The 27195-nt window shown below is 41.2% G+C and overlaps 2 protein-coding genes across 2 annotated transcripts in view; one reads left to right on the plus strand and one right to left on the minus strand.

Annotated features, from left to right (window-relative positions):
* LOC103459638 (amphoterin-induced protein 2) overlaps positions 1 to 12349 on the minus strand; it is a 40737-nt gene extending 28388 nt beyond the window's left edge. Inside the window, exons 1-3 of the mRNA XM_008401386.2 lie at positions 12058 to 12349; positions 9274 to 11507; positions 2552 to 4079 (exon numbers count right to left, since the gene is read on the minus strand). The gene's annotated coding sequence lies outside the window, so the exon portion shown is untranslated. The remainder of the gene's footprint in view (positions 1 to 2551; positions 4080 to 9273; positions 11508 to 12057) is intronic.
* On the plus strand, positions 1509 to 27195 carry slc38a4 (solute carrier family 38 member 4). The gene is made up of 16 exons (XM_008401385.2): positions 1509 to 1764; positions 12364 to 12640; positions 13441 to 13534; positions 13621 to 13736; positions 14811 to 14884; positions 15025 to 15117; positions 15850 to 15931; positions 16037 to 16119; positions 16263 to 16321; positions 17507 to 17761; positions 18664 to 18743; positions 18854 to 18954; positions 19453 to 19577; positions 24966 to 25110; positions 25632 to 25729; positions 26491 to 27195. Exons 2-16 carry the CDS (start codon positions 12516 to 12518, stop codon positions 26593 to 26595), a joined length of 1635 nt encoding a protein of 544 aa, XP_008399607.1. The 5' UTR covers positions 1509 to 1764; positions 12364 to 12515; the 3' UTR covers positions 26596 to 27195.

Genomic DNA, 27195 nt, shown 5'->3' on the forward strand with positions numbered 1-27195 from the left:
CTCGGCCAAGAGAAAACTATTTGTTCGTTCTGACCCGAGTGAGGTTGTCTTTAAGCTAAGATTCTGTTGCTTTCGCAAAACATAAGGCTGGAAAATGCTATGAATCTCACAAGCAGACTACGAGTCAAAGTAATACTTAAAGAATAAAATTAAAAGAACATAAATGCGCGACTCGTTATAGAATATGGTGGGAAAGATTTCAAACACAGAGACTAATTTTAAACTGTCAAATATACATAAAAGCACAGGTTTAGGATCTATTTATGTTAGAAATCATGATTTTAAATTTAAAAAATTGGTGAAATGATCACAAGTGTCAGAATTCTATAAAATGTATTTTACAAAGCAAAAGATACCAGAGAGCATTCCGATTTTTTATCATATACCGTATTTTCCGGACTATAAGCCGTTTATATGTGGATTTTTTCTTCAACCACCAGGGGGCTCTTTAGCAGGAAGTGAATCATTGGAAGTCAAAATTGGAAACAAAAGAAGAAAGCTCCCATTAAAAACGGAATTATGTTTTAATAGGGAATTGAAATTTGAGAATGTTGTTGATCAGCTAAATAGCATTGAGGGGGAAAATAAGATTTTTAGTTTTTTTAAAATAATACTAAGATCAATATGAGAATTTGAGGTAGATATTAGGATCCAGTAGATGGCAGTAGTGCAACAATAATGGATGCAAGCTGCCGTAGAAATCTAAAGAAGAAGAAGGCGGCGGCAGCAGCGCCCATTTTCTTTTAGCACATGCTAGTAGCAACACGAAGGATCAGCACTTTTACTGCTACAGTTACTGTTTGGAAACTACCGTAATCAGTTCTGTTAAATCTAATCTTGGCAACTTTTTCTTTTTCAGCTGTAATAAATGTGATATTGAATTGACCTGTTATGACTCAGATTTTGGGTGTCCGCCCCCCTCTGCTGCTGCTGCTGCTGCTGCTGCTGCTGCTGCTGCATTGTTGTGGAAAACCTAAAGCGGCAGAGATATCTGAGGCTTAGATGTGTATGTTTACTGGTTGGTTTAAAAAAAAAAACTTTGGGGATGTGGCTTATAGTCCGGTGCGACTCATAGTTCGGAAAATACGGACTATAATCCTTCCTGGATTTTTTCTGTGAAGAACCCAGAGAGGGTTATTTGATTGTGCTTTCTGGAAAACATAATAGTTATCATTATTATCGTTATTATTTATTATAACAAAAATAAGCTGCCCAGTGCATAGACACGTTCTGGGAGACGGAATTTCTTTTTACGCCCCTGCTGATGCCTTTCGCTTTCAAAATTCCTCATTTCTGGTGCAGACTTTGCGCCAAACGTAACAGAATCACGGATTTCCCATGAGTGAAACAGCGCAATCGTTTTAAAATCCACTTTTTGTGTAAGAAAAATGAAGCAATGCTGCCTCTGTAACTTTAGGTACGTCCAATCATTCTTACACCATGTTTAGAGATGGGGGGGGGCTTAAATTAAATGAAAAGAAACGCAACAACAAATACTAATCCCTAGAAGTTTATGTTTTTAACAGCAACAACCCAGGGGGGAACATGACCCTCCACCCCTCCCTTCCTCAACCCAGCCTGCTCGCCTCATCGGCAGGACTCGCTGCTGTAACACGATGCTGCTGCTGCTTCTTCTTGACTCGCTCACATGGTAAATGGAAATTTCCATTCTGCTAAATGCTCCGGACCTGAGAATCCTGCTTTCAGAAGCCCACCTCTCCCTCTGCCTGCTGCAGCTGCGCTCCGCCACCGCCGTCATAAAAGGTAAGCCCCGAGCATTGACAACCACTTCTTTACTTTGGTTCGGGGTTTTTTCTCCCTCTCTTCTTCCTCCCCAGCCTTTGGGGTGATTATCTGGTTAATTCCGGGCACCATATTTGACGGTGTGGAAGCGGGCCGTTTAATTCCTGACCGCTCCTCCGCGCACAGGGTTGCAGATCTGATCAGAAAAAAGTGGGAACGTTTTTTACTTTTTTTTGTTGTTTGTTTTTATAAAACAATTTCCTCCCTGAGTATTTTTTACCGGCTAAATCTAAGCTTCCTTTCTCGTTGTGGTTTCGCTGTCTGAGCGCAGCCGCCATGCGTGCACGACTCTTTATTTAGAAAAAAGCCCGGAATCCTGGCTCGTCTGGATGTTTTGGAGCAACTTTCTTAAAGCAACCAGTTGATTTTCTGCACCAGAACTATGTTTGCATGTCTCTACTGAGTTTTGCATTCTCTTATCTGAAAAGGAGCAGCACAAAGACTGCATCTTGGAGCTTCTTTGTGTCTGCTACATACACACACACACACACACACACACACACACACACACACACACACACACACACACACACACACACACACACACACACACACACACACACACACACACACACACACACAAAACAAAAATCATATGGACGCATCTGATCACGATTATTCAGGGAAAGATAAACAGGAATTCAGATTTATGTAATCACAGAAAGTAACCAGGGACTAACAGCAGTGCTGTGACTCCAGTCTCAGGCTTTGATGGAACGTATTATGCAACCCGTTTGCATTAGCTTACCTTTAATTTGATTTTCCATAGAAGATAAGTTCCTTAGAAGTCCCCAGCTGCCTCTAATGTCCACAATAAAACAACAAGGATGGGTTTGATGTTGGCCCGGATGATTTAGGGCTGTCCTTGTAGAGCCCAAGTCGCAGGGGAAACATGAATGGATTGCTGGGATGCTTTGCATGCTTGATTCTCGGTTGTTAACCAAAAGTTTTAATGAAGCAAGAACTCTTTCTGTAATCTTCAAATTGAACATTTTACTACAGCGAGCTGGGCAGTTTGCAGCAGAGTCTGGGAACAAATGGTGTTTTTTTAAAAGGAGACAATGTGGAGAGTTGAAGTCAACTTATGTTGATGTTGCCATGACAGATGTGACCAGCTGGCCAATGGGTTTAAGGCAAGAACAGTTTGTAGCCTTCGAGGTGCGTTGAGTCAGGCATTGCAGCAAAGTGCCAAGACGGAACAGATGACTGGTCTTGAGCCAAGGGTACTTCCCTAAGCAGAGGGAACTCTTAGAAATTTATAAAACCTTATGATGTTTGTTGTTGTGGCTTTGTGGCTGTTCTTACTTTTTCACATTGATGTTTTTCAATTTACTAACAAGTAAGAGACACAATTTGTGACACTAAATGCTCGACAGATAGACTTTAGCCGCCATCAAACAGACTGAAAGAGCTTCCGGAACAGAAAGTTCTTTCTACTTCTTGAGAGAAATGGGAACTAGGGGCCTCACTGGAGGACGACATACCTTCAAGAGTATGTAGGGTAGCCATTTCCTCAGCAAGGCCAATCCTCTGTTTGCATTATCACCACAAATAGGAACACGTAGATGTGAAAGCCTTCTGAAGGTCAGTATACAAATCACAATCTCTCTGACAAATTTAGGACCAACCTGCAGGCTTCACTCTGACTTTGATAGACAGAGGCTGCTGGGTGTTATTTAAAAAGCGTAATTTCCTAAATTGTTTTTACAGAGGTCAGAGAGCTATATGAAAGAAGCCCGAAGGACAGAAGCAAGGCAATAGAATGCTAATTGTTTTTCCATTACCATGTAAAGCACCAAAGTTGTAGCTGTAGAACATAAGACGGTTCAAAGACTCAGCGAAGTCTTTGGCAAAAATGCATACACCTTATGACTGGAGAGATAATTCCAAGGGAACAGATTAGAAAAAGATTTTTAATTTGTTTATTCCAAACATCCTGCATTTAAAACGCACCACAAAGATTCCAGTACCAGTACAGCCTGGATCACCAAGAGACTGGAATACCAGCACAGATTGGAGCACCTGCTCTATAAATGCTGGAGGCTAGCCATGGATATGTGCTTCTATTTGGCAGTGACCAGCTCTGAGATGTCGGTCAGAGCCTGCCGTGCGGCTGCCGGCCGAAGCTGAACTGATGTAGCCTGGACCGCAAACGACCAAAAGAGCTGCAAGCCAGATGTCGATTCAGTTTCAAGGGAGTGAATATCGATAGCACAAAGGATTCCGAGCGGCCTTTGGCGGTTTGTCAGGAAGCTGTCATCATATTCTGTTCAAATCTGGTACAATGAAAAAAAAGCCTTTCAGTGAGTTGAAATGTGGATAGAAACAGAGGCTGTGATCAAATCAGTGTGAAGTGCGTTCGCTTTTACGTTTGATTGCTTTTGTTAATTCCGTGGATTCTTGGATTACTCTCCTGACGTAGTGGTTCAGTCATAATGGTAGATTGTCTCACTGAAAATCCCAGATGTTTTTAATCAAATTTTTTCTTTGCATGTTTTTCATCCAGAAATTTATGTTAAGACACAAATGCAAACATACCAAGATGTATTTGTGACTATTGTAATAACTGATCACTTGTATACTCCCAAGTAGAGAGCTCTCTTCTTTAAAGAAGCCAAAATAGGTCAAACTTTTGGAATCATGAACTTTCTCGTGCTAACTACTAGCCTGTTTGCTCTATGCTATTCGCTGTTTGCTCTATGCTATTCGCTTTCTACAGAAGTTGTAGAAAAATTTTAAATTGAACTTTTGTGAAGCTGGAAAATACCTGATAAAGAAATAATGTTTTTTTTTTCCAATGCCTTCTTGTGTTCAGTTACATATAAGCTAAACTCAAGGTTGCTATCATCAGCTGTGTAAAAATGACATATTGCTAAAACACAAAACAAGATGCTGGCGTCATTTCTGGAATACACAACGAGAGATCGATAGCCTCTGATAAGATGAACAGAGGTGGTCCGTTGGGTTCATTGTAGACTAGGGCAAACCGGGGTTATGTACAAAAGGGCAGGATGATGTTTACTTTCAAGCCAGATAGCCTTGAATGTCACTTAAAGAGACTAAAGTCAGAGGCCTTTGATTTATTTCAGACTAAACTCTGAGATCATAAAACTTTCCATTCAGACAGTTTCTTTTTGTCAGAAATTTCTTTAGCCGTTGTTGAGCTTTTGTTTTTGAAACGTCTTTCGCAAAAACATCCCACGGTGACCAAAAGTCCACTGATCCCTTCCATCGCGGTTGCACCACGACACCACGGGTGTCTTTCTCGCCTCAAATCACATGGCTGTTGGTTGATGGCTGTTGGTTGTACAGACCCATTTGTTATTGGTACATCCAACCTTTGAGTCCCAAAGCCGACTAACCTTTACAAACGTTTCTGTGCTGTCGCTATCCATCTTGACAACTCAAAAGATTTCAATTCTCCCCAAGTCTGTAATCACATATCCAAGCAGTTGTTATTTCTTTGGGCCCTGACCCAACTCAAGTGGACAAATACAGCCAGCAAGATCATAACAGTTGCTGATCATCTGTGTCAGAATGTGTCAACCTTTGTTTTGAATGTCCACACTTGAAAGTGTCGCAAAGGCAACCGCCCTGCTCCTGGATGTTAACAAGAGTTGAAAGCCAGAAAGACTGGCTTTTTTTTCTCTCTCAAGCTACACATATGCAAAGCAGACCCCCCATCGTAGAGATGACTGCAGCACTGTTGGTTTCAGGAAGTGACTGAAGAGGTTGGACAGACGGGCTTCTCAAGAGAGACGTAGAAGGAAGTGGAATGCATTACATCAGAAGCATTAATGCTGTGTGAAGTGGAAAAATTTGTCAGCTGTTGGTTTTTAAGTTGAGAAAAAAATAATATTCCACTGGCATGAAGAAAGAAAATTTGAGCCAACACACATCTTCTGAGAAAACCTAATGATATACAGTACAGGTCTTGTTCTGTATCAGAAATCTCGCTTTGGAATTTAAATTTCATTTAGCTTTTTGTCTCATGTGTCATGATCTGCAGCTGGCCTACCATCATTCATCAAGTCCCATTATTTTAACTTTCATAGCATATGTCAGTATATTTCTTTCTTATTTATTTTGATGTTGTCTTAGCTGTTGTGTTCATTCCGCCATGTTAGCCACATGCTTCAGATGGTTTTTCCACATTTCTCTCACAAAAAAAACTTTGACTAAACCTGAATTTAAAAAATACTATGTGTCTCTATTTAGCCAAGGCACTTATATTCATAAAATAAATGTTTTCTGGTCTTAGATTCTTCTAAACACCTGTAGCTTTGCCTCCAGAAAATCTCATTTGATATCTTATATAGACTTTTTTAGTCCAGGTCGTAAAGAGGCATCAAAAATAATCCTTTATCGACCAGCTGTTAGCCAGTTACAGTATTACCATAGAGCTTAGCAGTTATTTAAATCTACTCTTTTAACTTTTTTTTACATTCTACCTAAACTCCTGCCTGATTTCTTTTCCCAATTCTTGCAGTCAATTTTAATGTAGCACATACAAAAGAAACACATTTTGAACTCGAAGCAGGATATGGCAACACGTTGCTTTGATTATAATTCTTGGTATGTGTGGAAAATGCATCAATAGGCATTCATGGTATGTGTACACCTTAGCTTGGTGGGGGTCTGAGGTTAATATGTGATTATTAGCCTTTAACGCCTTGTGGTATATAGTTAGAGTATAATGGTACAGAAATGTAGTGACTATAGACTGCAAGGGGTTAATCGTGACGAGGGTTTTTGAGAACTTTTTCCATCCCAGCATTGTCAACCAGTCTGGTTTTATTCACGGACTTGTGACGTAGCTGTACAACTCAATAACTACTTCCTGTCCTACTTCAAAATAAGAGCCTTGAACATAGATACAGGGTGCTTGGCAAAAAGGACGTGGCTACAAACATCAATATCTAACAGCAGGTTCCAGCATTATTGTGACTTTGCCAGTTAGTCAACAACTTTTTCATAAAGCCATTCCAAGAAAATTGGGGAAGTACTTGTCGACGAGAGGTGGGCCCAAAGCAGAAGCCAGAGGCAATAATCATTTACATAAAAGAGACTGAAAGGACATGGAGGGTTGGACAGAGCACTCACTGTTCCTGTATAAACAGACAAGAACAGTAAGTAAAGCCACCTGATCATTCGATTTGAACTGGAACCCAAACGTGATACTATGAAATGTTTTTCACAGATCGTATCTAGTGGTGAAGTTCTCTTCTTCTAGCTTGAATATAGAAATGGATCCATGCAGTGGCGCAAAAAGTGGGTATGCAGCGTATGCAACGCATAGGTGCGCAGCACCAGAGGGGGCGCCAAAACCCAGTCTGGAGGGGGCGGTGCGCCAATGATGTTTTCCCATACACTTCAGCGCGCCTTACGGTCCTTCACCTCGCGACAAAACGAGGTAAATGTAGCGAGTTTTACCCTTCACGTATCGTCGCCTCGGCGGGGAGGGGAACGAGTGAGCGTCGCTCCTTCAACCTGACGTAACTTCCCAGGGGGTGCCGATTTTTGTTTTCGCATCCACCTAAATAAATAATGTTTAGTTGCGCCACTGGATCCATGTTCTCGGCCCCCAGAAACATTGATATTATTGCAACATCTACTATATCTGTCCTCAAACATCGCCACCCTCCACCCCTCTGTTGGGGTGACGTTAGCTCAGTGATACATTCTGGTCACAGGTGATTGGCTAAATATGCATGTGAAGACCCCCCATACACTTAACGGACAGCGCAGCCATCTATGGAATGCACCTTGCAGCTGCACAGCAAGTCATGGTTGGGAGTTTACTATTTATAGGAATTTGTGATTTGCTTATTTAAGGAAACCTCCGAAGACGATACCGAGGCCTGTTGATATGCAAATGTTTGTTACTGTTTTAACTATTTATTTATCATTATTTTTATGTTAGAAAAATTCTGAAATTGTAAGTGTTGTAGTGCTTATTGTGTCAGCAAATAAAAATAGTGTGGAACAAAAATTCCAGACTTTGAAGATAAAAATCTGAACTTCTGACAAAGCTCATTACAATAATTTAGAGTTAGTTGTGCTTGGACTTCAATGCGTTAATTTTGATGAATTGATTACATAGATTTTAATGTGTTAAATATTTTAAAGTAAGTCAAAGTCATAAGTTGGGGGTGGGGGGTGCGTACAAAAGTTCCAAGCGGAACCTTTGTATTTGCGTGTTTCTGGTACGCACATAAATCTGACACACAAACAACATCTGGAAACAACAGCGATGGACAAAAACGTTGCTTCTATTGAAACCGATCTGATTGGACGAAACTTTAATCCAACAAATTTTTTGTTACAAACTATTTCACTGAAATCATACAGTGTCACTAGTTTGTTGATATCCAACCTGTCAAAGGTTCAAGTATACTGTAACTATAGCAACATTCCAGCTGCCATGTTGGATTAACATATGAATCTGAAGCCTTTAAACTGTCTTTAGGGAACATTCTGGAAGATTTTTCTGACTTGCGTTTCCAAATCTTAATGAAATACCATTTCCCCCATAATCTAGAGGCTGATGGTCGAGATCGAAACACTGGATCAAATATTCGTTCTGATTCTCTAGAAATTGGAAAAGAAACTGAAGCACTGCACTCATCCACTTCCTCCCAGCTGATAAGTGAGGCTGTTTTTTAGGTACGAATCAGTTCGGCAGTTTGCCCGCTGTACGGATCGTTGGCGTGCGTGTTCTCCGGCGTTTCGACACAAACCCCACAGAGATAAAGAACCCTCGCATTGACGCGAACATAACCTTGGGTAGAGCAACATCCCTGCCGCTCTTCCCTCCGATTGGTCAGGCAGCGGCACAGCCTACCCTACCAAACACCTGACGGTCACTGTCGGTGTGCAACTGTCCATGAGTGTGTACGGCTGACTTCTCTGTGTGTGTGTGTGTGTGTGCGTGTGTGTGTGTAATCAGTTGGTCATTATCAGCAAGTGGCTCTGTTTGGGGATGTCTCAGATCGGTACCAGAGTGTTTGACCGGACTACGTTTACCAGAGAATAAAACTGATGAACAGGTCATGTGGTGTGTCACATGATCAGATCTTGAGGGCATTGAGGGTATTTAAACCGATAGACCCGATGACTTCAGTCTGATGGTGGCAAATCTGGTGTCACTACCCTGTCAGCCCGTATGTCTGTCTGTCTGTCTATGACTATCTGTATATCTATCCGTCTATATGTCTATGGGTTTTTCTCTATTTATCTATCTATATATCCGTATGCCTATTGTCGTGTCGATCTTTCTATCTGACCATCTCTCTATCTTCATGTCTATCTGTATGTCTCCCTATATTTCTATCTCATTTCTTTACAGGGGTCACGGCCCTGTCAGGTTTTTTTTCTGCATTCCATGAAGGAGGGGCCCACACACAGTGGGTTCGCCCTCATAGGCTGAGCGCGGCCCTCCCTCCTCCCCTTTAAAACGCGACTTCTTACCTGAGTTTTACTAAAGAGCTGCACCTCCTCGTTTTAGTCGCTCGTCTGTCTTCTGTATTTCGGCTTCAAATAAAGTGCCTGAAAAGAGAAAAGCAAGGCGGCGGCCGGATCGGACCCTCTTTCAGAACCATCCCAGTAAGTGAGCCTAAATGTTCACTATGTTAAATATTACACAGAATGATTTTGGGTGAGGATTTTTTTAAAAACAAACAAAAAATAAGAAGCGTAGCGGCATGGCTGAGTGTTTAATTTTCATGTTTTCCTTTGCAAAATGATTGCATTTTGCGTGCGTGTGTTTTTGTTTTATTTTGTGGGAGGTCAAAAAAAAAAATGGAGTTCTTTTAAAAGTCTGACCCAGGCAATGCCTGAGGGGATTTTGCAGATGGCTGATGCAAGAGTTTGCGTTGGGTGGAGAACAGACGAGGCTGAGGAGAGCTATGAAGGAGTTTTCACCCAACGTGTGTTTGGCAGAAATCACATTAATATATTCTGTAAATCAAAATGAAACGGAATCAATTGCAACCACTAGGTCTCATCATACTGAGCGTATTTGTGCATGCTCTGTAATCACGTGTGACTTCTGATGAGTTTACCTTCTATCTGCACTCAAGCATGAAATCGTTTGCATGAGGAATCTGTGACGCCTCGTTTAACAATCCAGTTTATTTTTTTCAACCATCAGCATTGATCGAAGAAGATAAATGCATCTGTTTGATCATCTGAAGGTGACATACATGTGTAGTGTTCATAATGCGCTTTGACTCACAGCTTCAGCAATAAAACAGGAACCATAAACAAACGAACCCTTTGACAGATTTTCAGCTCGGATCGCTTCATGAATTTACTTCTGCAATCTTTTCTAGTTACGTTTTGTCTTCTCCTAGCTGTATACATTTTGACTTATTTTAGATAGTGCATTCCTCAGCGTTCTTCTTCTCATGTGAAATTAACCCGGTCGGACGGGTTGATCCCCTTCTGGCAGCAACAGGCGCAAAACTCCCCGTCCGGTTCGTTTCTGCGTCGCCATCGAGGCGGACGCTGTGATTTTAGGCGTTCCCGAGTGTGTGATCGTTGTGGTGATGGAGCCTCTAAATCTCCTTTAGCTGAAGGATTCGAGGTTCTTTATTATGACAGGGCTATGGAAACAGGAAGAGTGACAGTCGCTTAGCGATGCCAACATCATCTGCAGGAAAAGTGTCATGCTGTGGGCCAACCTGGTGGAGATGGAGCGATATATGTTTACTTTTGTTTGCATAACGATCCTGTTGTTGCTAAATAAAAAGCTTTGTGCTGGTTTCCACTTGACTCTGTTTCATGCTGCTGCAATATGATGCAAATAGTCTGTTGCCCAAACACTTCCTTCTTGAAACTGTTGTTGATTCAAACACCTTAATTTTTAAGCTCAGATAACTTGTGGAAAGGAGCTGGTATGATATTTAACTTGTATAAACAATTGGATATTTGATGTTAAACGATTAATTTTATTAATATTTGATTTTTATTTGAGTTTTAAAGAGCATGAAGACACTTAGAAATGGATTTAAATATGTTTTATATTAGTGGAATAGTTTACAGTTCGACTCTTAGGTTAGAAAAGCAGTCAGATTTACTAATTGTTAGTAGTTCCTCTTAGCATCACATAGCTAGCAATGCTATCAGCCTGTAATTCTGATAGCATTACAACGTCATAGCTGTTTCTTATAGATATCAGCAGAAATTAGCTAGAAGCTAGGAATGCCATCATGTTGGCTCATAGCTACTAATGCTATCAGTTTCTATCAGCTGCTTTCTTGAGAGGTAAGAAATGTTAGGACAAGAAGGAACCTTTTAATTTTTGCCTAGTGGAAAAAATTTGTTTTTGTTTTTTTTTTTTTGTGGAGTGCGTAGATGTGCCACTTATTGGTGTCATTTAGGCAGAGTGGACCAACGGTACCATATGTTTATTGCAACTGCTGAAGTTGAGGAACTCTGTATGGTTCTTCTTCGTTTGTTTATTGAAATTAACCGGTCGCCGAACATGGGTACTGAGTTGCTGGTTATATCCAGACATGTACTGTAGTCAGAGCAACCTGTATGGAATACCTGAAGTCACTCTTTGTAGGGAAGAAAAATAATGACATGTCTTTACAGTTGGTGTAGTTATTCCCATAGCTCAAACTTACTCGGTTGTTTGTTTCTTCTTTGGTCGCCGTGTACCGTAGTGGATCTTTTTCCTCGGACTGAGTCAAAGAGTTCTTTGTGTGAAACACAAACAACACTGTAAATCATTTTAGCAGTAGCTGCATTAGAGTCATGCCTGCCTAATTCCCTGGCGTTGACCTCTCGATTACATAACATATTGATCAGCAGCACAGACGGAAAACAGAAAGTAAGTACTCAGTTTGGCGCCTCCTGTTCTCTGGTTAAATTTGTAATAAACAACAAGTGAAAGTCAACATGCACTTTGATCGTTGTCGTGTCCTAAGCTTTGGTAAGGCAACGTCTTCATTTCAAAGTTATTCTTGGAGATGTAGAACTTTTTTTCACAAGGGTGCTGCTAGAAATCAAGGTGATTAAATCCATAGTAACATGCTTAACCCGGGTTTTACTCAGGGCTTCTTGTTTTAATTAAATCCTATGAGTTCCTCTGAGGTGATCCACCCAACAGCAGGAGACACTGTTCCTTTTTTAAAGCCGCGCTGGGCTGCACATTTTGATACACCCAACTTTTTAGGAGAGAGGAATTTTTAGATTGGCATTTACAGCTAAACTGGAAGGAAGCCAGACATGATACAGCCTACTTACATAAGTTAGAAACGCTCTCCTCAAGGTAGCGCCAGAGTGGATCATGGTTCCAGAAAACTGTTTGCAAGGTAGGTAGCTCTGTTTCTCTTCTTCATCAAGGCCAAAAGGCTCTGCGGGAGGCTGATAAGACGGCCAACATGCCGCCGTTCAGGTCTGCAATCAGCTGCATATTGCCACTCCTTTTCGTCAACTTTTCGCTTTTAGCCCTTTAGGGGAAGACGTGTTTGGGTGAGGAACTCTGCAGGTCTGAACAGAAATCTGAATAGCCGAGACTTACATTTGTTCTTTTCTCCGTTTTCCTTTTAGGGTTTTTTTTTTTTTTTTTCATTTTCTAGGGCATCGACATTCAGTCAAGCTTGAAGAAGAAACATTTTGCGTCAACTCTTTGTGACGACTGAGCGCCGAACAATCGACCGAAACAAAGGATCCTCGCCTCTCGTCCCGCTGCCTCCGTCATAATGCCTGGAGTTAGGGAACTCATGGAGCTGAGGAGGGTCCCCACGGAGGCTGACGATGATAGCACCACCAGCTTGGAGGAACATTTCAGAGGCTCCATTGATGTGGAGAAGTCCACCATCGCCAGGTCAGCAAAAAAATATATATAACCAAATGGGGAACCAGAGGTACCTTTTTGTTACTCTGGATATTTCAGAGCATCAAAGTAAAAACAGAAAGCATTTTCTCAAATGACAATTATTAAAATATTGAAGGAAAGAAATCTATCCAGACCAACCCAACCCTATGCAAAAAAAAGTATTTGCTCCCTAAATCTAATCCTGTCATCAAGTGTTTGCTGTTTCTGGTAAGGAGCCATTTAAATATGTCTGGAGGCTTTTTGGTCAATTGTTGTTTGAATTCAACTCAACGGAAATCCAGGCTTTGACTGTGTCACAAGAAAACCTTTTATTTGCTGTTTTGGGAGGCGATGGATGGGGTTGCCATTCAGAGGTACACTTGCTGGTGTGTTTTAGATCAGTGTTTTGCTCCATAAGATAGTAAGTGCTCTTGATTTCTCCTTCTCAAAGATTCTCCAGTAGAGAGCAAAATTAATGATTCCGTCACTCAGGACAAGTCGTCCAGGTGCAAAAGCAACATAACAATCTTCAGGGTCTTTTTCTGAAATGTTGCATCCCGTTTTAAGTCAGATGTAACACACACACACACACACACACCTTCCAGAACCAGAGACTTTTAACTTTTGTCTCCTCAGACTAAAACCTTTTTGTAACTATGTTGCACATCAGCTCAGGTTACATTTTTCTGATATGAACATTTGTTTGATGATCTGAAATATTTCAGTAACAGATGGAATCTGTGAAGGGCCTCCAGTACAGTCTGTAAGATTCCAGTGTATCTTAAAGATTTGCTTCCTTCGTCTTCCAGCAGTCAATACATAGACGAAAATGACGATGGGGAAGATGACAGGTTCTTATCAAATGGGCTGATGAAGAAGAAGAAATATGAGGAAGAAGAATATGTAAGAGAGCTCATCCGTCACTACAAGTATTTAACCAACATTAAAATAGCAAAACTGTAAACTCTCCCATCTTTTCTCTCGGCCAGCATCCGGGCCACGCCTCCTTCGGCATGTCGGTCTTCAACCTGAGCAACGCCATCATGGGCAGCGGCATCCTGGGCTTGTCCTACGCCATGGCCAACACCGGCATCGTTCTCTTTACGTAAGTCCAGAGGCTCCTTCTCGTTGCATAAAGAGTGTTGTGACATTTATGTGTGCATGACTCACACTGGGGAGTGGCGTTGCTCACAGGGATATTGCTAATGTGTTTATGTATTGACCCTTTGCTACTGCGTCACTTAATCATGAGGCGCCATGACGGACGTCAGAAGTGAGGGACGGGAGTGTTGAACGGAGCAACTGAGGTTGATGTTTCTGCCAGTATAGCCTTAGCTTCTACTTGTTCCAAGTCGAGCTAGTTGGAGCTCAAGATGGCGGTTTTTACAAAAGTTGGAAATAACCTTCTTCCTCCTGATGTATTTGTTGATTTGATCAAATCACCAACTTTGCCTGAATTCACACTGCATGGCTCATACCACTACGTTATAAACAATGTTTCCCCTTACACCAGAGCTGACTTAAACGCATACACAAGCTTCAGCTGTCCTCAGTAAAAGTTATTCAAGAACTTTTTCCCAACCGCGCAGCATCTATGACCATTTTTAAAGATCAATCAACTAAATAAAAGCGATATGAGGTTACCACCTGGTAGTTTTGATGTGCGGCCATGGAGTAGGCCGCCTTCTGAAGAGCTCAAAAGGTCAATAACATTCGATCATGTGTTGGTTTGGATGAGCGTTAGCTGTTGTCTTCTTGTTGATTGGTCCAACACCGGGTAGCCCTTCCTCACCGAGACTGGCAACATCTGTCCTCAAACATTATTATCAGGATCAGCTATGAGGCAAAGCTCTACCTTCAAGTCCCAACAGGTTGGGTTGGATCTGCTGCTGGCGGCTGCTCCAGCTGTACATGTTCTGTTCCTGTACTTCCAGTATCACCCTGCTGACACAGTTAGGCTATTTTCAGCAGCCAAACGCCTGGATGAGTTGGCATTGCTCCGTCATGACTCTACAAAGGTCATGCTGGAACCATGCTAAAGTTGACAGGACACCGAGTCCCATGAGGCCAGCCAGTGTGTCACCAAACGACACACATCCCAGAGAGACCTTTCTGTCGTATTTAACTGAAAAAGCATGAAAACGTGCTTCATCGTCACTCTGTCCGTCTTTGTGTGCAGAATCCTCCTAGTCGCTGTGGCCATCCTCTCCTTATACTCCGTTCATCTTCTCCTCATGACGGCAAAAGAAGGAGGTTGGTGTTAATACTTAACATGCATCTTGAGGACGTGGATGTGTTCTCTTGTTTTATTTGAACAGTTTCTTTTTTAAGTGGGTGGGGAAAAAAAGAATACACTTGATTGTCTTCATGTTTCTGCTTGTCTGCATGGGCAGGATCTCTGATCTACGAGACGCTGGGGCACAAAGCGTTCGGTTGGCCGGGAAAAATGGCTGCCTTCATATCGATAATCATGCAAAACATTGGAGGTAAATGTGAATTCGTAGCACATGTGTGAGTCTGTCTGGACCTGGTGTTAGAGTTCATCTCGGGTCAAATTTATCATAATTGGAGCCTTTCAGGAATGTGTTGACATGCTTCCAGCCACGTGCTTATGAGAGCTTTAATGCAGTTTTATCTACACCCACACTGAATTTAGAAATGTATATTTAGAGATGTAATTTAATCAGAGTACAGGGTTATGTGATTGACACCTTTCACAATTAAAATGAAGGCATTGGATTATGGGCGAAAGATCAACACAAAGTAATGCCTTTAACAGTGAAGCTGAAGGAAAAGATGCAACTTCCTCTGAAGTTTGTTAAAAAAAACAACTTAATATTCAAAAGTGAATATGTTGGTTTGGATTTGTCTTTAGCCTCTCTGCGTTAACACAATGCACGTCTCCATCAGCATGATGCTGCCAGCACCAGGTTTAACCCTGGGGGAAAATAGGAGGTTTTTGCCACACCTAGCATCTCGTAAACATTCGCTTGTGGTAAACCTGTATGGCGCTTCTCATGAATTTCCTTTCAAAAACGGCTTTCTGTTTTTCCCACACTCTGTAATAAAGACCAGATGTGTGGAGAGCAGTTTAAGTCGGAGGCCTGTTTCCCAATTAAGCTGAGGATCTCTGCAGCTACAGTTAACTATGTTAATGACTCGGGACGAATTCATGCAGATACAAAGTGTTACCTACCGTTGTCCTTGTCCTCTTGCAGCCATGTCCAGCTACCTCTTCATCGTGAAGTACGAGCTCCCTGAAGTCATCCGAGCCTTTTTACACTTAGAGGAGAATTCAGGGTGAGGTCTGCTTTCAGGGATCTTGGGCAGTTTTTACTTTTTTTTTTTTTTTTTTTTTAAAGTATTCCTTGATCTCTTGGTCTTAAACCTGCGTTCCGTTTGCAGGGAATGGTACCTAAACGGAAACTACCTGGTGGTGTTCGTGTCCATCGGAATTATTCTGCCGTTGTCCCTCCTGAAAAATCTGGGTAAGGACAAATCCTGTTTTACTGCGTTGCATTTGTCCAGCGAAGTTTTCACTGAAACAAGGGGAAAAAATATTCTTAAGTAATTACATAAACAATAGAAATGGGTTATAATCTAAAACGTAATTCATTTTTCCTCTCTTTAGGTTACCTGGGCTACACCAGTGGTTTTTCACTGTCTTGTATGGTCTTCTTCCTGGTTGTGGTAAGTTGAGCCTGTTCATAATTTCCTGTTAAATTCTTTTTTTTAGGAAAAGATTAGACTTTCTTTTAACATGTTACAATGCTTTATAAAAGTTAGAATTTGAGTTAAAAATTGTGAATTATGTCTCAAACAATGTTTGACACAATTTAAACCTAAAAGTAGAAAACAGTCTAGAGTTGATTACTTGTTACCAAGTTATGGCAACATTCCATGCCGACAAGCGCATTCCATTAACTTATTTTTATTACAGCACTGTCACTGCATTAATTTAATCTTCTTTCTTCTATTCAGATTTACAGCTCTCCTAAAAGGTAGCTAGCCAACATGGAAATAAGTTTTTCCTGTTTGAACATGTTAGGGTTTGTTAAAACCCCAGGAATCTGCAATAAATGAAAAAAAAATCACAGTAACAGTCAGTAACTCTCTACTTTACAGCCGTAATCTGGAAGAAATTGAAAAAAAGAAATTGTCAATGAGAAATCATTTTGGATAAAAATAGAGTAAAATGCATTCCCAGGGACTAAACTTACAGCAAATTCAGTCAAGTGAATTGTAGTAAGACTGCGTCACCTGAACTAAAGCTTATAAAAATAAAAAACTATGACTATATTAGAGTTTCATTGTGCTTTCAAAATTAAGCTAACAGTTCAGCTAGCATAAGCCAGGTGTATCTTTGCGGATCAACAAGCAGTTTATTTTCATTTAGTCTTTGACTTCCGACAAAGAGCTAAAGTTTGCTATTACATAACATGAAAAAAGAACAAAAAAATCCTTTAACTGTTGGAAATGTAAATTTTCTAGCATGTTAGCTTGCAGCTGCTAGCTAGCATGCTTGTTCAACCACACTGAGTGATTGTTTCATTGTTTCCTGTGCCCTCAAGTTGCTGAAAAACAACATTGGTAACTTAGCTAGCAAGATGGTTAGCTTACTAATTAGTGTTACACAGTAATACATGGTTTTTTTTTTGGTAACTATTTGTATTTGTGATATAAACAGATAAACAATGTTATGGGACAAATAATGTGGCTACATAGTTGAAACAAGGTTTTTATATACAGTATTTTTTCTTACTTTGTTACTTGAATCAAACTAAGCTGTTTTTAGATCAGTCAGAACTACTAAACTTGTTTGGTAAATCCCAGTTGATAAGGTTTTTTTTTTTTTTTTTTTTTTACTTCTCCTAGATTATCTACAAGAAGACCCAGCTGCCCTGCCCTCTCCCTTTCATGTACTCGTCCAACCTCAGTACGAACGCCAGCGACATTTCCAGGCTGTACGCGCTACGACACAACATGTCGCAGATGGACTTCTCGCGGGCCGACGTCTCCCCAGTGGTCACCAGCAACCAGGGCGACCACCACACCACGAGCGTCCACTTTGAGCCTCACCCCGACGACGAGGAGATGTGCAGGCCCAAATACTTCGTCTTCAACTCTCAGGTAGGGGGCGAAGGATGGCCAAAAGCGTTCTTTTCCGCTGGGGTCTACTTCTAATAAAGGCTGGATTCCAGGTGTTTGCAGAGACATGTTTGGAAAAGGCGGGGTTATTTGAGGCGTGTCTTGGACTATTGCGTGCTTATGGATTCATGCCTGGGCTCTTATAATCATAAATCATGATAAGATTTTGGCTTTGTGTGGACTTAAGGTGAGTCACCTCTGATTCATAAAGGTTTGCAGTTTTTACTGTCCAAGTAGAAATCCTAAATTCTTTCTAAGTATTTTAGGAGAAGCAGCCTTTTTCACCTTTGACCTGAACGCATAACTCACATGGCATCCAATCAGAATTGAGCCAACCAAAAACAGAAAAAGCTGTCTCTACTCTTTGTGCAGGGAACCAACGTGACTTAGGAAGCACAGAGTAGGTGTTGTCTGTTTTAGTATATTTTCCACGTTTTGCCACATGAAACAAATTTTACTGCATTTTATTGGCTATTTTAATACAATAATCACAATTGAGACATTTTTGAATTTGTGTCCAGACCAACCCTGCCTCAAGCTCACTCAGATTAGATGGAGAGAATACCGTTTACGTCTTACTACAGAATCTTAATTGGAAATAGGTCTGGACTTAGACTAGGCCATTGCTATACACCTCCATGTTTCAGGTAGGGTGGCCAGGACTAACTATGCAAAGTTTTAAATCTAAACATTCATTTTCATAGAATTTTGTTTGTTCTTGGAGCATACTATGCATTTATTTATAATATTTTCCATGAATATAGAACTCGGGTTCTAATCTTTGGCGGTTTAAAAGTGAAAACTCTTGTTTGTTAGCATTTGTTGATGCATTTTGATTGTAAAGCTCATCTCTTTGCTTTATTTTGTTTTGTTTTGACCCACAGACTGCGTACACTGTCCCCATCCTGGCCTTTGCATTTGTCTGCCATCCTGAAGTGCTGCCCATCTACAGCGAGCTAAAAGAGTAAGCGCATTTTCTTTCATATTGAGAACTATCGTCCGCTTTTTAAGAAAAAAGTTAAACATTTAGCTGCAGTCTGGCGTTGGATAATTATTTGTTTTCTGTGTTTGCAGTCGCAGCCGGAAAAAAATGCAGAGCGTCTCCAACCTGTCCATCCTGGCCATGCTCATCATGTACATGCTGTCGGCTATGTTTGGCTACCTCACCTTTTATGGTAAGGCCAGTGAGCTACGTAAGATGGATATTGTAAGTTATTTTAATAAATGAAATCATAAATGAAAAACTTATTTTTTATTTACTTAGTTTATAGTCAAAATTGACTTGATATTTTAAGAATGACAGAAAACAATCAACCTGTGAGTAAATACTTTTTATAAGCACTTTATCCAAACAGTTAGCATGCTAGCTTGAGTTATACTTTGCAATCTGCAGGTAAAATATACACCTTATACTGCAGAACATCCTTTGTCTAAGAGAAGTTTAAAAACCACCTTTTTATTTCAGCTTATGTTCAAAATTGACAAAATCTTTAAGTGTGACAGAAAACCATTTGTGAGGAAATGCTTTCTACAAGCACTTTATCAGAACAGTTAGCATGCTAGCTTGTGCTAAAATCTGCAGGTAAATTTAAGTCCCTCCAGCTAAAGCTAACTGCTAACTTTTGGGATTGCTTAAAGTGTGACATGACTGCTCTGTTCCACGTCTGTTGCAGACTTTGTGGAGGCCGAGTTGCTGCACACCTTTACCAAAGTTTACAAGTTTGACACCATGCTGCTCCTGGTGCGCCTGGCTGTCCTCACCGCCGTCACGCTCACTGTCCCCATCGTGCTTTTCCCTGTGAGTACGCCACACTTTGAACACAGCAGCGCTGTGTCTGTTCTGCTCTGTACGTTTTCTTTTTATTATTATTTATTTAATGGGAACTCTTTTAAATAGAGCACCGCCCCTTATTGCAGTGTGGCACGACATGAGATTTCAGTCGGTTCCACTTTTCATTTCAAAAGGTTACAGTTTGATTTACGTCAGAGCACTTAAGCACACGTAAACACACACCGCCCTTTTAAATGTTAAATGCTAGGTGTGTGTGTGTGTGGTTCTCCTTACAGAGTGTTCGTTCTATTTTTTATTTATTTTTTGTCATTTTCTGGATGGACTGTTTTTTTTTTTCCGCTGCCATTCCGGGCAAATGAGTAGAACATGTTGTTCGGTGTAAACTCTTCCTGTCGTCATTCAGGAACCCAAGCACACAGCCTATGGTCATAAAAACTCACACCTCATTATTGTACCGACACGCATTTAACGTCATATCAAAGATTTCAGCACTACACACCGTGCCGGCTAGTGTTTTTTCTCAATGTCTGCTCATATTGGGTCACATGACGTGCGGCCGCCAAACCTTATCGTCTTACTCATATTCATTCACACATGTGCCGCTCTTCCTTCTCCATATATGGTCACAGGATAATTTTAGACTGCCCCTTATCTGACACCAAGAGAACAAAAAAAAACACAGGGCCCACTGGTCAGTGGAAGTTTCCTGCCTCCTTTAGGCTCCAGAACACACACACACACACGCGCACACACACACACACCCATGCACACTTGAGATAACGTTGAAACATTATGTGCTTGTACTGAAGTTGTAATTACAAATGACTGCCACTAAGGGGCAGCAAGTTTACTTTTTTCAGTAGTGAGCTGCAGTATGTAGCATGGTAACTGTATGCTGCATATTGCTGCTTTATAAAAAGTGTTGTTTCACAATTTTAGTACAACAGTAGCAAATGAACTCTACATCAGCTTTTCATTTAGTAATCAAGCTGATATTTGGGTGTTGTCTTTTGCTTTGTTTAGCTGTTTCTCCTAAAGCAAGGTGTGGGAGGACTCCAATGTTTCCCACCCTAACAACTGAGCAGTGGAAAAACCCTCACCCTGACCTCCTGCGAGAAATCAGAGGCAGGGAACCGAGGACAAGCAGGCAGGGGGAGGATAGTACATTCCTCGACATATCTTGTCTTACAATCCGCCGCACTAGGGTGTCCGTTCCTCGAAATGTGTTAGTAATGTTGGGAAATCAGCTTCTGGGTGCTTTGAGTTGGGTGAAATGGCTTATGAGGACACAGGCTTGGCTTTAAAAGAACATCTTAGCCGAAACACTATTATAGTGAAAGGAAATTGACCCGGAATGCGACTTTTGGCTGCAGTTGAAAGCTGTAACTAAGCTGGTCACTACATGTAACTTTGTAACTAGCCGTTACACATTTTAACAGAACTGAGAGCAGCTAATAAATTCTTTAACAGAATGTGCCACGCACTAGATAACATATCTTCAACTTTACAGTGTTTTATTTTAAATAAAAATAATTGTAAAAACATTTCTAATTTACGGCAAGAAGAAAATATTTAGCAATAGTAATGTTTCTTTACATTTAAATAGCAGAAGCATGCTAGTTTTAGCTTTAGCTAAAATACATGTAATATTTAGCCTAAATATTACCTTCCAGTAACCGTGTACCGCATAGCTAAGCTATTTGTGCTTAACAAATAAATATTTGGAAAACCTTAACTTAGCTCAAACTAAAGCTAACGCCTCTTTATGTTTTTGATAAAAGAACATAAAAGTTTAATAAGCACAGTTGGAATGCATGAATGCAGATTTCATCAAAAACGTCATCAAAATCTCATTAAATCTTTTTGAGTGCTTTCAAAACCTGGTTTTAACCTTTATACAACTGCAGCTGTAAAAAGACACGAGTCAGTGGCTTTTTACATAAACTAGTTCTAATGAAGAGCCTGTCGCTGTCAGCATGCAAATAAATGAGTCGACTTAGAGCCGAGGGAGCGCAGTACTCCTCTGGTACTTGGCATTCTTATTAGAGAGTCGCAGGTGTGCAGAGTTAGGAATGTTTCATTAACCCACCATAACTATTCATTCTGTAAATTAAACTGCTGCTGCACCGTGGGGAGACTGATATAGAAGAATGTGCAGCATTGAACCCAAAGAATTGCTTTGTCTCACCGTTGTTCTGCCAAGTTTCCGTCCGGCTTCCTGAATCCACCTGGCAGGTTTTAAAGGAAAACGCCGACGACCTTCAGCGAGAGATTAACGCTAGCTTTGTCTGCCGACTGTCCTCGGCTCCCGTGGCAACGCACTATGTGTGAGCGAAGACAACGCATGTAGATGTGTGTGCAACCTGAAAGCACACGTGTGTGCTGGGGTGAACGGTCACATGAAGGGCAGACGCCAACGGCGCCCGGATCACACGGGGCTTTTCCTGGGATCTGGTACATAATGAAAGGGCTTTATGTGGAGGCAGACATGTCCCAGTTCTCAGGCCAACCAGGCCACGGGTGAAGGCCGCCGCCATCTTACCATCATAAACATTAAAATAGTTGTTTTAGTAACGCAGCTACAACACCAATAGCAGCATCTAAATGTGGAAACATGAGATAGAGATGTAGAAAAATATTGAAACGTGAAAATTACAGACAAAAATTACATTAACAAATCTAAAACATGCAGAAAATTGTCTTATTAGAAAATCTAAAATATTATTAAAACGTTTAATCAGGTAAGAACAAAGTAAATCATGGTTAAAATTAATTTCTGCCTTGGTAAAACTTGCCAAAAAAAAGGGAAAATTAGCTAAAATTATAGAATTATAGATTGCAGTTCTAGCAAAATGAAAAATTAACTTTTAACATAAATGAAAAAAAAATAGTACATTAAAATGCATTTAGTTTATAAATAAATTTCAAACTGCATGGAAAAGTTGGTATCAAAAACATTAATATGAAATTTAATACTCAGCTATTTTAACATTCAAATAAAGAGTTAAACTGTGTAGAACTTTATTAGCCGATTAAAATAAAACATCTTTTCATTCTTGGATTTCTAAGGCACTGAATAAAATTACTTTGCAATATAACAAATAAACATACATTTGAATTTCACTTTTAAAAAATCTATTTACTTAACAAAAACTACATTACTCTCCCATTTGACAATTTAATGTCAAATGGGAAAAAATCTGTTTTCTAAATATTAAATCTTTAACATTAGTTAGTTGGTCCTGCAGTGAGCCAGTGTCGCCACTAGAGGGCTCACCAATCTACCCATTGAGTTGTGTGTTTGTTTTGGTTAAAAAGGAGAACTGCTCTCTTTCAGAAGGTTCTTGTTTGGGTGTCTAGTTTCCGTTGATGCTTCAGTGCCTCCTTAGCCCACAAACCCTTTGAGGTGACTTTCCTGTTGAGTATTTTTACTCGTGAGGGACTTTTTAACGTTGCTGCCGATACTTTCGATTCTCACTTGCCTTGTGCGCCGACAGTCGAGCCACATGTTTACCTTAGCGAAGCACRAAGCAGAAATATGGTTCAGATCTTACATCAACCTCAGTGTGTGTAGTTTGTGTTTCACTTTACTCGGGTGTGGAGTGAAAATACGACCGTGTGGGCAGGTCCATACAGCAGACACCTTGTCCTTGGTTTGTTTCCAACAGACCAAAGCCAGATGTATCCTGCYCAGTTCGGCTCTACAAGTAAATACTAAGGAGCAAAGTGTGTAAATATCACACGGTGAACTCCAAAGGCTTTGTGCCAGGTAGCAGGCCTGTGCTGAATRCTTTGGTGCCATGGAGAGAAATGCAGCATGCAGGCTCGACTTTTCCAGGACGACCAAATTATGCACAAACCCCTGGGAAGGAGGGAGGGAGGAAGGAAGGCTGGTGAAGATCTTAGATTTATGGCATGATATGAGTTTTGGAACAAATGGAGACAATTTCTTGGCAGTGGATCCAACGGTGTAAGCATCTCAGTGGCACCTTGGTTCAATCTGGCACCACARAAAATCAAGATAATTAGAATTTGTACYTAGCAGTGAAGCATAAATAAACCTCTTCTTTAACCCAGGCTTAAAAGACTTGAGCTGGRGAAGATTTGATATGACCTGGCCTCCTTAAGATGTGCAAGTCACGACTGCTCAGTTGTTTTAAAGCGACACACTTGGGTAAGAAAGGTAAAGCAGAACGATGAKTAAGAATGAAAACTGCCAACAGCAGCTCCTGCCCTCCYTCCCTCCCTGCATTTTTAGCCCGCCCTTTTCTCGYTGTTGGCTGATGCAACCTCATAGTCCCATTGCGCCGCGRGAGATAATCCCCAGCCTAAAACACCACTTCCTTTCTACCTTTCCCCCTGTGACCCGCCAATCCACRGTGCCTCTGGTTTCTCCTGATCCCCACAACCTTTCCCCCAGTGAGGAGGCTTAACCAGCAAAAAGGTGTCTTAGCTGGAATCTGCTACTTTACCTCCCGTCTTTTCTTAAACAAACACACCCAGTTCAGAAACATACCCGCAGACACCAAGTCTGAGAAAGGGAACATTATTCTAATGTCTATTTTGAAGGAAGAAAGTCACAAGGCTGGCAGAAGGGGGGCCTAAATATAGATTCATGCTACTTATGAGGCACCGTGTTGGTCTATCACATAAACCTTTCATTAAAGACGGTAAGGTTTGAAGGTCTAATGTGAAAAAGTTTGAAGAGTTGGGATGCAAGCTACGTTCACACTGCAGCCTGAACTGACCAAAATATGAATCTTTTGCCCTTGTGTGACCTTTATCTGATATTTTGATGAAAGTCTGAGCAACACAGATCAAATATTCTACAAATGCAACCCCGACCGCTTGGCTATGTGGTCCTCAGTCCGACACGCATTCGATCTTTTCAAATGTGACCTTGTGTTTGTACGTACAGGTAGCATTCATCTGACCTGTGTGTCACTGACAGTCGACAAATGTCTTTATTCTGCATTCAGGAAGAAAAACAACCACCATGGCGGACAATAATGAGATTTAAGTTAAAGTGCTGGTTCTGGTTTGACAACAACTTTAAAATCACAAGATACAGTCCACCATTGCTGTTCATTTTTACTTCTGCAAACACAGCAATTTYGCTACATGTGACATTACTGTGTCCTCTACTGCACATGCGGGATGCTTTTAGGTTGTTTCAGRTTCACACAGGAGATCTCATAAAAGTGGCATTTAATTGTGAAAATAAAGTCAAAAAATTGGAATTGAGCGTTATGGCTTGCAGTGTGAACGCAGCCTAAAACGCGTTAAAATTCACGTTAGTGTTCGTGAAGCCTCCTTTATGTCAGATGGATCTGTAAAGTTCTAGATGTGGCAATCAAGTGCAACCCCTAAACGCTCTGACTTGTTTCCTCTCAGATCCGMTCCTCCATCACCACGTTGCTCTTCAAGGGCCGTGACTTCAGCTGGACGCGCCACCTGGTGATCGCCGCRCTCATCCTGGCCTTCAACAACATGCTGGTCATCTTYGTTCCCACAATCAGGGACATCTTTGGCTTCATCGGTAAGCCCTGACTCACGGTTTCTTTTATTAGTCTCATCAGTCGGGTGGACACATRAAGCTACCGACGGCAGACGGTCGACACCTCAACGCTAAAAATAATCCAGTCATTTAAACCTCCTGCACTCAAAGAGAAGTTTAGAAGTGCCCTACTTATTTTTATTTTTTGCTTACAGCAGGAAGAACCGCAACCTAAATCGTCAAGGGTCTCGCTCTGCGAGTCATGACTGTCCTCGGTGCAGTTTTAGCTTGGCCGGAGGAGCATTCTGTCAGCTTTTCTGCTTGCTCACTCAATATCTAATAGGGCACATTCTGTAGGAGGGCAGGCAGTTGGGAAGTAAAGAGATATCTGCTGAAGCAACGGGAAAACTACTGCAACCTAACCTACAGTTAAATAGTAAACTATGTATTGTCAGCGCACAATATGAAGAAAATTCTAGTCCTCACTTACCATAAATTGCAACCTGTTGAGTGCAACCGGGTATTGCGTGCTTTAATGAGCCCTTCTTCCCCTCTGTCTGCAGGTGCTTCTGCAGCTACAATGCTCATCTTCATCCTTCCTGCTGCCTTCTACCTCCGCCTGGTTAAGTCGTTACCATACAACTCCTGGCAGAAGATTTGGGTAAGTGTGCACTGCCWTTAGGTTTATACTGCTCTTCTAAGCTCTCTGTCTTTCTCCACCAAGGCTGAAAGTCTTTGTCTTCTGACCTAAAAATGAGAGAGTTATTTCAGATAGAAACTAGAGATCAGGCCTGAAATCTGGAAGCAGTGGATTGACTCAGAGCTGAACCTTCAGAGCCACATAAAGACAGTAACAAACTGGGCCTTCTATCACCTGAGGAACATCTCCAGGACTCAAAGACTAAGGTCGCAGCGAGATCTAGAGAAATTTTTATCTTTAGTCGCATTGATTACCGGAACAGAATCAACCTTCATGACCTCTCAGGTTCTGGTTCTGCTCTGCATCGCCAGAACCAGAACCAGAACCAAACATGGAGAAGCAGCATTCAGCTTCTATGCACCACAAACCTGGAACAAACCYCCAGAAAACACCCAAAACACTGAGTTCCTTTAAATGTAGACTAATRGCCCACCTGTTCAGAGTTACTGTTGATTCATAATAACTGGAACTTTGGTCAATATGCTTCATGTGTATTTGCTTGATGATTTTTATGATTGCATTTGACAAAATGTAATRTTTATTGCTTGTTTCATAACTGATGACTTTGTGATGTTTTTATGGCATAAACCAACTGCCTTGTTGCTGACTGTGCTAAACTAATAAACTTGAGTTGACCGATAGGCAGGGAATACATCTYCAGGCGACCCCAGTTGATTGCCTCCTTACCCAGAATCCATTCTTGTTCCCGTCTCTCTCTCCAGGCGGCGGTCTTCCTGGCCGTGGGGGTGGTCTTCATGATTGGCAGCTTGTCGCTGATCGTTCTCGACTGGATCAGTCACCCACCCGGCACCAGCCACGCCCATTAAAGACCCCTCCTCCTCACTTTTGGATTTATATTTAAGAAAGCAGCAGTCATCCCTTTTCCAGCCACACCACAATCTTCATCACTTCCCTCGATTGAATTATTCAGAAAACCTTCAGTGTATGGACCGGATGTGCTGCATCCWCAGAACATCATTTGGAGGACTTTTTTTTTTTCTTTTGTACGTTAGAATGTAACAACTTCAGACTTTGACGTAATACGCCGTTACAGGCAGTCTGGAATCATCTTTGCGATGGCGATATCGTACTTCCAGCTGTGAAGATACTGAGCAAATCTTTCACTTGAAGAACAGAATTGTGATTGGACCGCAGGGCTGGAACAGGTGATGGCGTTTCCCGCAGTTTTCCTCCTTCTTCTAAAATTAAGCTACATTTACAAATGGAGTGTGTCGTCACCCATGAAAAACAAGCACTTCGATTACTTTTCACTTTATGCGGAGATGCAGTAGACACCCCCACTCATAAAATATATGCACACATATCAAWACGTGTAATTCTACTGTCCATGAAATTAATCAACGAAGACGGTTAAGCGGAAAAATTATCCTTTTTTTCCCCCTGCCACTTACATTTATTTAAAAAAA

The sequence above is a fragment of the Poecilia reticulata genome, linkage group LG23 (assembly GCF_000633615.1).
Source record: "Poecilia reticulata strain Guanapo linkage group LG23, Guppy_female_1.0+MT, whole genome shotgun sequence".
Classification (NCBI taxonomy): domain Eukaryota; kingdom Metazoa; phylum Chordata; class Actinopteri; order Cyprinodontiformes; family Poeciliidae; genus Poecilia; species Poecilia reticulata.